The following is a 13,080-nucleotide window of genomic DNA, read 5'->3' as shown; positions in this document are numbered from 1 at the left end:
CTAACCTAGATCGAGTGCATTGCAATTGGTACATAATATTCAGTTCCAGAAGTCACCTATGAGACAATATTTCTGCGCGCCCTTCGAGCACGTCCCATGATACTCTACTGCGTAGAGTGATAAACGGAATTCCGCAAAGTATAGTACATGCTGTAGCGTATCGATATCGAGATCGATATCCTTCACATGTTTCCACTTCAATTCATGTAGGCGTGCGCGTGCATATATGTAGCATTTGATATGTTAGGAAATACGTTTTCTCATGATGCATGCATAGGGTACGTATGATATATCAACAATTCGTATAAGCATCAGATGATTATAGTCAAATTCCTATTTCGATCCACTATTCTTCTGATCAATTACATGTAGTTATGCTTCGGAACATGACAGTTCTACACATCACCAAGATTAAGGGCGCGCCTCACGCAAGAATTGGCTTCTATGCAGTCCTGATCATGTTCACTGCAAACGTCGGGAGTCTACAGGTAGTCATGAATTGATATTATGAACATCCCAATTAGTTTAATACCTTATTGCACTCGATTTCTCTGTTTGTATAGTATGTGTTACAGGGTGTAAGTACTCAAGATGAAAGAGAGTCCTGCCTTTCTTTCAATATAATAGTAGTTAAATATTTCATTTTGACGTGGAGTGAAAGAAATATCATTCTGATGATAAAGTTCGTTAGCTATAGTATCTGCTATTACAAATGTCATAGATCTAGCGTCAAATATGAGTATTGATTTGAATGGGCGGATATAGCTCCAAGAAGAAGAGGATCCGTAGAGTTGATGAATGATACATCGGGAAGCGCCCTTTAATTTACCTCAATTCGTACATTTTGTGGGTTGGTTACACACGATCTGATTGTTTATCACGAGAAAATAGCTTTAATTCACTGTGTGCGCGCGAGAGCTAGAATATCTCTGGATATAAAAAGCGTTGTCTCCTACCTTTCGCATTAAAGCATCAGCTGCGTGGTTTGGAACTTACAATTCATTGCCTCTCTTGACTTACAACCTTTCCAATTCCCAAAGTCCATTCGAGAGCTGATAAATTTATAAACCCCGATCTTCACCATCGTCTGATACTAGGCCAAAAGGTCTGCGCATTCCAGCTATTACACCCCTGACCTGTTCCTAGCTATAGTACTACACATTTCTGCTCGCGCGAGCCATATACCGTACCCACTTTAACCCCCTCAATTGTCTATCTAGAGGGCGTCTTTTAGAGTTATTGCTTGTATATGTAGGTTCTCTTGTATTTATTTATATTCTGTCTTAAATTGCGGGATCTGACAATAATGAAAACTCTCTAGTCCAACCACCGGCCAGCTATACATCCACTTGTCTACAATCATGTGGAATAGTGCGTCTAGGAAACAGTACGAGAAATTTCGACGTCTTGTCAGACTATCGAAGTGTACGGATAACTCAAGTGAACTTGCACGAGGATATCACCCGAGCTACGGGGCAATTTTGATGAAATATGGCTTTACCTCTGCAGCAGCAATTACCGCTTTACCGCTCACAACCTTTGTTGTTCGTGTCCAGCATGGAATTCCCGAGAAGGATGCCATGGCGATCTACGACCATGCGACTAGTACCTACGAGACCAGAGTCATCACATCGTATGAAGCCGTTCATGGAACTGGTCTGGCTGCGATTGAGGGATCTATCTCGACTAGGGAGAGAGTTCAAATGGTGAAAGAGACAGGAGAGACATTGGCCGACTTCGGCATAGAGCGTTTATTTGAGGATATGGATCGCGATGTATGCGACGACTGCGGCTCATTCACATCTCCGGCGGCATATTTTGTCGAGATTTTGCAATTTCTTCGAAGTAATAATCTCGATAATGAGCTCAAATACTCCGGGCAGGAGAATATTTACGGCACCGCCCTTCAATGCCTTCTTGCCCGCCGCCCTGATCTCAAGAAACTCGAATTGACCTGCACAAACACCAAAACAGTCATCCCTTATCTAGATCTCGTCAATGAGATCATGGAATCGTTCGTGGTATACCTATGGGATCACTCGCACCCCAAGTTCAACTTGACCTCGAAGGAAGGCACGGTCCCCCCTTATCGTAATCCGAGCAAAGTTTGTGGAGAAATTTCAGTGCCACTTCAGGTAAGCCCATCCTATGTCTCAATATAATATCCATTCTCTAGATTTCATCTTAACCTTTTGATCTTTATTAGCATAACATAATTCTCAAGCTAATATAATGAGTCTATATATAGGAGATTAATGATCACGCGTATTCCATTCTTTCTGAGGCCATGTGCCCTTTCAATAAACTCCCCTATCACCAGCCGCTGGATGAGACCCGAACTTTTCTCAAACATGTTGGTACCTCGCGCTATGAGCTCCTTGACATCTTCCGGAGAGCTTTTCATGCCGGGACAATTGTGGAGAAGGACAAGGAGATTGCAAGCACAAAGGAGTTACATACCGCTGCACAAGGCCGAGCAGTCACCGCTGAATATCTGAGCCTTACCGAATCAGAATACATTTGCTTGACGGGCGAGGATTACCTATCCAACAAGTACAATCCTATCGAGGATGACGGATCTGATTCAAATGAGGAGTCGGGGGCGCCCGTCCGGCTACAGGCGTGGTGGCAACTCTGGGGTTACAAGAAAAAAAGCAAAGCTTTCCAGGTAGAAACAGGGCCTGAGGTTATAAACACCGAGTTTCTTAGAAGGGCCGGACTAAAGTCTTCGGATATGGTCGATCTTTTGAAGACCGAATTTGTAAACCCGCATGTACCATCGAGCGGGATTCCTATTCTAGAGAGTAACCGGTTCGGATTTTTGTCCCTCGGCGACCTCCTCAAATACAAGGGAGCTAATATCGAAGACCCTATCGTACGATATAAATCTCTTATCAACTTTATGGTCACTCAACAGATTATATCTACTTCGATTAGCAGACCTGGCGAGTTTAGTCGGACGCAAATCGAGGACTGGGTCAAAGCCAACCATACTGCATTCGACAAGATTATTGTACTCGACAATCCACATATGTCAGATGGGTGGCATGTAGGCCACGCCCGTCTCACTCACCTCAACGGGGATCGATTGAATCCAACGGAGCTTATGCGAATTCAACAATTTGTGCGGCTGCGAACAAAGCTTGGGTGGAAAATTGAGGAGCTAGATATGGCAATTTCTGTGCTATCGCGGCAGGAACGTGGGAATCAAAACCTGCAGTCTGATGGCTCCATAAATAGTCCGATGATTACCACAAACCTGTTAGATCAATTGGTCTGTGTTTCAAAACTCATTGTTATGACGGGGCTGGATCTCCCGAAGCTTCTACTCTTCTGGGGTTGCATAATAACAAGGGGAGAGACCAGCCTGTACACTCAATTGTTCCTCACACATAATTTTATCTTTACCGACCCAGTGTTCAAACCCGATGAGCAAGGAAATTATTTTACAAAGCCAGAAAAGTTCTCGGCGCATGCAGCCACCATCATGTCGTCAATGGGTTTTTCGAAGGACGATTTTGATTCCTTGATTTCCCAAACGCTCCCCACCGGAGCCACATTCGCTCAGGAGGATATCGTCTCGATTAACAGTTTTTGTTATCTCTACCGCTGGAAGCTGATGGCCCAGATCCTACACGTTAACCAAGATACTTTATGGCAAGCGCAGACATCTTCTCTCTTTGGGAACAAATTCTTCCTTAACAGCCCTTCCGAGACTTTACACTTCTTAGTACAATGGAAACGAATGGCCAGTGTGGGAATCTCTTTCGAGCATCTCATCTATGTGATCAAAGATATCCAAGACCCAATCGATCCAGTTGGACTGTCAAAGCCGAAGATACTAGGGGCAATAAAGTTACTTCTCGAAGGAATTGATGTCATTCAAACCATGCATCCGAACATAAAAGAAGAAGAACATGATTCGTTTACCAAGGAATATATCACAGCAAAACTCTCCCTGCTCTACGACAGCCCCCAAGTCGAAGAAATCCATCAATTCCTTTGTGGAAAAACAGCCGAATGGGTCGAGAGAAGATTGCCTAGTTGGTTGGGGCTCACACTGAGCTTTATCAATGAAGAGGAAAAAAATACTTTCTATGCCAAAGAATCAATGTTAAAGACGAAACACTTCTACTTCTTGAGATCATTCGTCCCGTATTTAAGGCAAAAACTCATTGAGCGTTTAGTGATCTCTACTATCTCAATACAGCTTGATTTACCGCCTGAAATGGTGAGAATGCTGCTGACCGACGTTTTACGCGTTGAGCCTGGCGCCGGAGATGGAGAAGGTGCTGAGAAGGTTTCCGCTCTCACGGCCATCAGCAGTATCCGGTTATTTGGCGAGACGCAAGAACAAACTGGTTTCGAAGGACATCTGGTTCCAAGGTCTGATGAGTTGTACACGTTTGATAACTCTGCTCAAAAGGATTGCGCTGTCCAGGTCGACGAAATTAGGATATCCTTTACCAATCCAGAACTACCTTTAGCTGACCGGATATATCTTGAAGGCGGACGCTCATATCCACTTAGGGTGACTAATGATGCTGATTATAAACTCCACTGGAAGACGGATCCCTCGCCGCTTCATCCACTACCGAGTGTCGTTCTGCTCCCTCGATATGCCGACGAGCGGTTGACTCCGATTTTCGTTCAGTTATCTAAGATTGCTTTGATTGTCAAGAAGTGCAGGCTTTCCACGGACGAGGTCAAATTCATGGCACATTATCCTCACGATACCCCTATCCTCCGGCACGGCTGTTTGACGTCCGAGAGCTGGAGGCAGCTTTCGAATTACCTTGAACTTCGTAATGGGCTACCTAATGCACCTAGCCAAGAGTTGATCCACCTTTTTAGATGGGCATCGAACCCCGATGATGAGGAAGCGCAGCCGGGAGATAGAACACTTACGGAGAGATTATCAGGCCTGATGCGGGTTAAACAAAGCACGGTCACAAAGCTCCTTGACCATTTTTCATTGAATAACCGGAGATCGTTCAAAAGCTGGTCGAGTTTTATAAAGTTGAAGAAAGCCTGTGATCTTTCGCAGAAGGTTAAAATCGATGTGGATAGCCTGTTTTCATGGGCCGAGCCATTAGGAGATTTCGAACAAGTTCGTAAGCTCGCTCATAATGTTCAATGGGTCATCAAGGCGCGCTACACGGCGAAGGATTGGGAGGAAGTAGTCAAGCCCTTACGACACCAGCTCCGTTCTAATCAGCGGGATGCATTGATCGAATATCTCCTCAACCAACCGGAGATTATCAAATGGCGGATCTTCGATGTCAACTCTCTCTTCGCATTTTTTCTGATAGATCCCCAAATGGGACCATGTCTGGATACTTCAAGGATTAAGCAAGCGATTTCCACAGCGCAATTATTCGTTCAGCGGTGCTTGTATGGACAGGAGGAGGGATTTGGCGTCCCGGTTCGAACGTTGGACAGAAAGAGATGGGAGTGGATGAAATCTTATCATACGTGGGAGACAAATCGGAAGCTATTCGTGTATCCAGAGAACTGGATTGAACCTTCACTTCGGGATGATAAATCATCCATATTTCAGGAATTCGAAACTGGTGAGCCACCCTTTTATCCGTTGTTGCTTAGTTTCTAGGCTGATCATGTGTATCTAAATCGATAGACATCATTCAAAGTGATATGGACCCACGAAGTATTCAAGACGCAGTGAAACGATATCTTTCGAGACTTGATGAGGTGGCAAACCTTCACGTTGTGTCTGTTTGCTCTGATACAGAAACAAATATCGTACATATCTTTGCTAGAACGCGCGGGGCACCTTATTTCTATTATTATCGGTCCTATAACGCAATGGAGGGGATCTGGAAGCCGTGGGAAAAGATGCAACTTGACATCCCTCATTACGAGGACAACGACATGAACTCCGCAAATCATGGAGGAACATTTCTTAAGCCGGTCATCTGGATGGGACGCCTGATCGTATTTATTCCTCGCTTTGTCAAACAGATTGGGGGAGGGACTCTTCCCGGCTTGGGTAGGTATATGGGTGATCAACCTATGGAGAATGCTTCGCAAGAACCTACGAATTACGAGTACTGGGAGCTGAGGGTTGGATGGACTGAGTACCAAAACGGCAGGTGGACAGCCAAGCAAACAACCTCTAAAGCCTTTCGCACGCAATCTGGCCCCGGGGGTGTAGGAACACTGAGGGAATGTGTATTCATCACCACATTCTGCAACGATGATCTTTATCTCACTGCTCAGATTGAAAAGCGCCGTACTGCCTGGTTCCGCTTGAGCAAAGGACAATTCGATTCCGTTGAGGCAACAGACCTCCTCTCGCAAGAATTTGCCACAGCTTCGCCTCTTCTTACCTCTTCCAAGCCCGGCATCCATCGTGAGTTCGGTACGATAGTGGACAAGGACATTGTCTGCGTTTCCACTGAAGATCCGTCAATCAGCAATGTGCACTTATGTCCTAACAATATGCATCAATGCCCCAAGAGTGCCCAACCTTGCATTCATCTCGTTGATAGGCCCCCTACCACCATCCAATACGACCGCCGTAATCCCACATCTGCCGTCTTTTCAGCTGCACCAGATTACCAAACACCATTTTACCATGAGTTTTCTGGTCAGATCCTCCGTTATACAAATACTTCCAATACGCTCGACGATCTTTACGGTGGCTTTACTTCGGAGGTTGCTAGGTTCAAGAACAGTGCACTCGGGCACTCTGGAACGCCTCCCGGTCTTGACATCTGCATGACCTACCCTAATTACCACGAGCTTAAATCCCCTTATGCCCTATATAACTGGGAGCTTGGCTTACACATACCAATGCTCCTAATGGACAAGTTGAGGAGCTGTCACCAATACGAGCAGGCGCTTAAGATTGCCCACTATGTCTTTGATCCTATGAGCCACCATTTGGAAGAATATGGCAATGACTATTGCACAAAGGATGATGGGGGGCACACCGAGATCGATTACCCGAAAAGAAGCTGCGTCTGGAAGTGGACCCCTTTCAAAGAGATATCCGCACAGAATGTCCTCGGAAGACTCTTAAATAGTCTTACGGCTAACTCACCTGGCAAAGCTGGTGGGCAGGGGCAAATTAATGGCTTGAGAGATGCTCCGCTCCATCCTCATGTGATCGCACGATCCAGGCCAGTGGCGTATATGAAGTGGTTTGTAATGAGCTATATCAATATTCTTCTCGACTGTGGTGATCAATACTTCCGCCAAAATACGTCCGAGTCTATATCGCAGGCTTTCCAGTACTATACTTTGGCAGCACATCTATCTGGACCTCAACCAAAGAAGCCCCAAAAGAGAGGCAAGACTCCGGGCACATATAACTCCCTTGTCAGAAAATCAAGTATAGAAAGAGATGCGGACGTCGTGAACTGCCAAACCACATTTCCGTTCGCCCACCACACCTCCACCATTCAAACTATCGACAGCATTACCGCCCCCACTTTGCCTGACGCCGACGTTTCTTTATACTTTTCCGTACCAGAGAATGACAAGCTCAGAAGCCTTCGTTCCAAAATCGATGACCGACTATATAAGATTCGGCATTGCCAGAATATCAGAGGCCTTTCCATGTGCAGGTTTGATCTTCTCGAACCACAGGTCGATACTTTGGCTTTGTTACAAGCAACCACTCAAGGGCTCAGTATTCAAAGCATCTTACAAGGTCTGAATACTCCAATGCCCAATTACCGATTCAGATACATTCTTGAAAAGGCTTTTGAGATGGTTCAAGAGCTCAAATCACTGGGAAACGCGTTCCTCGAGGCAATGACGAGAAAGGACTCCGAGACATACAACCTCATCAGGGCCGGGCATGCCACCAGCATAAATGCTATGATACTTGATATGAAGAAATTGAATCTCGAAGAGGCGAATAAGGCCTTGGGTACGTTATCAATATTTCCTTTTTGGATGGAATCGACCTGACTAGGTATCTTACAGTTTCACTCCAAGAGGCTCGGAAAGGTCCAGTGTCCCAGCTTGAACATCTTTGTCGTCTTCTGGGAGAGAACGAGAAACGCTGTCCGAAGGAGGAGGAGCAATTCCTGGAGTTTACTGCGCCTATCGTGGGGATTAATCAACAGAGTGCTTACAAACTGACCCCCTTCGAGGCAGCAGAGATGGGAAAGGCAGAAGAGGCGACTGAGTACATCGAAAAGCGCAATATCACCGAAACAGCCTCTGCGCTACTACTTGGACACCCGGTCATATCGACTTCAGCTATGCAAATACCACAGGGAATGGGCCAACAAGTTAGACTTGATTCTCTCAACTTAGGCGAGGCCGCATCTGCATATGCACGCGCGATGGCAGCACAAATGGAACTAGTTCAATCGCAATCCATGGGCGCTGCTAGAAAATCCTCTTTACTGCGTCAATATCAAGATCGGATCCAACAAGCAAACTCATTGGGCTATGAAATCAAGCATATCGACAGTCAGATCGAAGAACAGAAGATCCGCATTAAAATCACGAATCGAGACATTGAAATGCAGCAAAAACAGCTTGAATTTATGGCACGCTCGGAACAATTTCTCAGAACGAAGTATACGAATCAGGATCTATGCATATGGCGAGAGAAACAACTCCGTGATCTGTACCATCAAACCTATGTCCTCACATACGATTTGGCCAAGAAGGCTGAAAGTTTATTTCAGTTCGAGCGCGGCCCTGCAAACTCCTTTGACTTTGAACACGGCCGCGGTCCTTCGATTACAAACTTCATCCAAGGAACGTGGGATACCAACAAAGACGGGCTATTCTCAGGTGAACAACTCTACCTAGGCTTAAAGCGACTTGAGATGGCCTACAACGAGAATCGTGGCTATGATTATGAAATAACAAAGCATATCTCCTTGAAGCAACTTTACCCAAGAGCATTCCTTGAATTGAGAGAACTTGGGAACTGCGAGTTCGATATTCCTGAGGCCCTCTTCGATATTGACTTCCCTGGGCATTACAAACGAAGGATTAAGACCGTTTCTCTGACATTTCATCCTCAGCCAAAGCAACCACCAGGGGCATCGATGTTGAGTGTGAATTGCACAATGCGGCTCATCAAGCATAGTTATCGTGCCAAGATTCCTACAGATAGAGATTCCTACGCGAAGGGAATTGCTGGTGGAGACAAGGAGAGCTTCTATACCGACGACATCCCCATCGACCATATCGCTACTAGTAGCGGCTTAAACGACGGCGGAGTAGCTAAATCTGCCTCCTCTCTTGATGATCGATACTTGCCATTTGAGGGTGCTGGAGCAATTAGCAGATGGAGACTTGAGCTCCCGCCGCACTTCCGCGCCTTTGACTACCGCAAAGTGCCAGACGCGATTGTACATGTTCGCTACACCTCTGTCTACGGAGGAAACACATTAAAGAAAATCGCTGGTGAATACGTCGATTGGTACCTAGGGGGAATCAGGGCCACTAAAGGAGGAGCTTTCGCTCTCTTTGATATCAGAGCGGACTTTGCAGCTGAATGGAAGACCTTCCTAGATACATCTTCTATGTCTATGGCAAACCTAGAAAATAGCCTCCCGTTCTTTGCAAACAGATATTCGAACAAAGTCACTGTCAAGGAGATTCACATTTTCACAGCTTCAAACATCACCGACGCTGCGAGGTGGAAAATCAATGTTACTGCAGGAGCCACCAACAAAGATGTTACATTCACAGGACCAACCGGTAGGGGCCTGAAGTGCTTCAGCTCAGGAGAGATCGATTGTACGTTCGGTAACTGGACCCTGAGCCTTACCAAACCTGAAAAGAGTGATGGTATTCGCGATATCTGGGTTGTAGTGCACTATACTTTGGTGAAAAGATAAAGCAAAAAGATCGCTATGCTGTTGTTTCGTTTTTGTAAGTTACACCCGACGCACCGCCCTTTACTTCACTTGCTGAATCAAACCTCACAGATAGTTTCTTACACGGATGACTTGGTGTCTTTATTCTTCACATGTTCTTGATTGTTGTAGAAGTAACGTTGCACTGTTTTCCTCCTAACTTTGGTTTTTGGCTTGAATATTAACACTGGCACTCGCCGTCTTTCTTACTGTTACAAACTCTTGGATTGCATCCTATCTTTTCCTTACATCGTTTTTTCGGAAGTCGTTTATTCTTGGCCTTGAATGTATCTATGTGAGCACTTTTTATGCTCCCAGCTTATTCAAAGAATTTAAACGCACGAGTTGTAGAATTTAACACGTTGAGCTCTCAAGATCTCAACCCTTCATTGTACAAATAGTTCTTCCTGTAAATTGATGTTCACGCCATCGAGCTGGTATTCGAGAATCCGAGCTATATGAGGATATATCTGAGTATGTCTGTGAGACCTGTCGTGACATTGTTAATCGGTTATCATGCTGCACATTCCTACATACCAACAGTATACTGATGCACGAGCAACAACTCTCCAAGAATTAAGATTTAAGATTTCCATCCCTCTTCGCCATTCAGGGCTATCGAAGCTGGTATCTCTGACGGTGGATTCATTATGCGTGCCGAACGTGATAAACGACCTAGAAACGAGAGTAGGTATGACCATGAGTCAGGTGTTGTCTGATGCAATGATGTGCCCTCTTACAATCATGAGGTTGTCCTTTCTACCCCACCTACCTCTTTCGTACTCTCGTTCACGGGGTATTGGCGGATACTGGGTGATGGCGGACAGGGCAAAAAAGAAACAGCCAAGCCAACTTTTACCTGCAATTCGCCAAGACCCAGTATCCGCCAATACCCCGTGTACGACAGTACTTGTAAGCCATATTACCCCGCACTAGTATCGCCAAGGCTCTCGGCCCAGATAAGCGGGGGATGTTCCTGCGTAAGCGAGAACATTCTGTTCCACTTGCATAAGCACGAGATGAGGCTCAAGGGGCGAGACACTGCGTTCTTGACTCCGGACTTTCGGATTCTAATATATGTATCTATGGTGCCAGTCTCGATAAACCTACACTTTTGGCGGACGAAAAAGCCACCCACGCCAGATCTATCTAGTGTACCAACAACCAAGTAATAAAAAATTGAGGAAATAGGCTGTATCCCTTAAGCTGTCGCGAAAATGCTGACCCACCAAAAAAAAGCAAATTTGGTGTGGCTTTACTAACAGATCTCGTTATCTCTCTTATCAAATAATACATCTCTCATACAGATCTAATTCCTCTGTTATAAGGGGGCCAGCATAGACAGCAAGAGAAGGGGTTAGGGAGGTTAAAATCAGGGTTAGGGTAGTAACAGTCAGGGTTAGGCTCAAGCCTTTTGCACTCATCCACCATTGGGACTACCACCACTAGAGACTTTTAAGCCACCAAAGATTTCTAGCAAGAACAAAAAAGATCAGCGCAAAAAAGATCGACCCTCGTCGCTCACTTCCAAACTGGTAGTTTTGAGGCTCTTACTACTGCTTAATATAGCAATACAAACAGCAAAAAATTACCAGTCTTGTGTTAGTTTCTCCTTTGACCCTGGATCGCTGATCTTTTTTGTCCGACGATCTTTTTTGTTGTTGCCAAAAACTCGGATGGCTTAAACTCTCTATTCAGAGAATTTAGAAAGAGGAAGTGACCATTAAAACCCAGGGTTAGGGGTTCTTTCCTATTGGCGCGGGTTGTAGGTTTATCGAGACCGGCACCATATCGTTCTTGCCAAATTTCCAGGGCCTTGACAGAAGGCGCAGCCGCTTCTAAAGGTGGTCAAAAATACGGGTTTATTTTCGTGATTAGCCTTCGATTATCTGGAGCCGAGCCAAATGCAGAGCCAGACCAATCCGATCTTAGAATAATAGTAGATATATACTTTTTATTTTGTCCAACATCTAGAATTGAGGCAACATCCCTATGTTGCTCGACAAAGTTCTATCCGGCAAGATTTGTGTTTTCACTCTGGGTGGTAGGACGAACCGATAGTTTTGGCGCATAGGTCGTCACTCGTTTAGCACCCAACGCCGGGCCATAAAGCGAGACAAAGCTAATCCTTAGACCAAAACAAGCTGTTTATAGTCTTTCAAGCGCGCATCAAACCCCTGCAACAGTCTTTTTCACCAGTCTATATTAAGATTAATTTGAAAAAATTCCCCGTTTCTTTAGCTCCTCCTGGACCAGCAGGTCACTCGGTCGTAGACCCGAATGAACAACCCGGGAATGGATGCATCTCTCATCAATTATAAAGATCGGGAAAGTGTTTTGTTTCATAAACATCCTGTATTGCTTCATTATTTAACCGGGTCACAGATAATCGGACAGCTTCTATTAGTTGATCAAGGCATGCTTCCTATTGGTCGCATGCAGGACCAGCAAAACTACCCCGCTTCTACTAGGTATCTTGTCTTGAGTATTTATGTATGCCTCGCAGCCTTTCGCTAACCTTTCTGAGCAAACACAACACAAAAATCTACCCTTTACAACTTGTTTGCAAGCTTATCATCGAAGCTATGTCCTTCGGCTTCGGCGTCGGCGACTTTCTTGCCGTTTCTCAGCTCGCCTGGAATCTCTATCGTTACTGCTATGTCGTCGCAAGGGGAGCTCCTCAGGAGTTCCAGTTACTTCTTCAGGAGATTACTACACTATCTCAATCGATCAAGCTCCTAGAGCTTGAAGCCCAAGATCCAAATTCGACTCTAGCCCGCTCCGGTGAAGACCGTATTCTTATGGTGAAGGAAATGATGAGCCGGGTGGAGGTGACACTCAAGGAGCTTGAGAAACATGCGAAGAAGTATGAGAAGTTGGGAGAGTCTTCACGTTCAAAAGTCTGAAAACAGCTATGGGCAAAGTTTAAATGGTCTATTGATGCTTCGGATTTGGATGCATTAAGAAACAAGGTAATTCAAGAGATTATTCCCCTGGTAACCTTGCTTATTTCTTGTAGTTGGTCTATCATAACGGTATTATAAACTTACTTTTAACCTCCTGCGGAAAGTAAGTCGTAAAGACTCCCGTCCTATGTATCTAGGCATGATAGCTAAGTAATCCTGAAAAGTTCTTCATTGCAGAGTATCGAATCATCAACCCAGAAACTTGAAAGAAGGTTCAGTCGCATTGATGAACTTGTCCAAAAATTTGAGACTCAAGG

At 45.1% G+C, this 13,080-nt stretch overlaps 2 protein-coding genes across 2 annotated transcripts; both read left to right on the top strand.

The window, feature by feature from the left end:
• Positions 1-1,361: 1,361 nt before the first annotated feature.
• Positions 1,362-9,839, top strand: H6S33_007897 (uncharacterized protein; the record flags this gene model as incomplete). The annotated part of the gene is made up of 4 exons (XM_044839261.1): positions 1,362-2,135; positions 2,249-5,573; positions 5,639-7,900; positions 7,957-9,839. 4 exons carry the CDS (start codon positions 1,362-1,364, stop codon positions 9,837-9,839), a joined length of 8,244 nt encoding a protein of 2,747 aa, XP_044688770.1.
• Positions 9,840-12,442: 2,603 nt separating this feature from the next.
• Positions 12,443-12,763, top strand: H6S33_007896 (uncharacterized protein; the record flags this gene model as incomplete). The annotated part of the gene is made up of 1 exon (XM_044839259.1): positions 12,443-12,763. The coding sequence occupies one exon, from the start codon at positions 12,443-12,445 to the stop codon at positions 12,761-12,763; it is 321 nt and encodes a 106-aa protein (XP_044688769.1).
• Between the last annotated feature and the right edge of the window lie 317 nt (positions 12,764-13,080).

The sequence above is a fragment of the Morchella sextelata genome (genome assembly GCF_020137385.1).
Source record: "Morchella sextelata strain SCLS chromosome Unknown scls_24, whole genome shotgun sequence".
NCBI lineage: Eukaryota > Fungi > Ascomycota > Pezizomycetes > Pezizales > Morchellaceae > Morchella > Morchella sextelata.
This window is presented reverse-complemented; position numbering and strand designations above follow the sequence as displayed.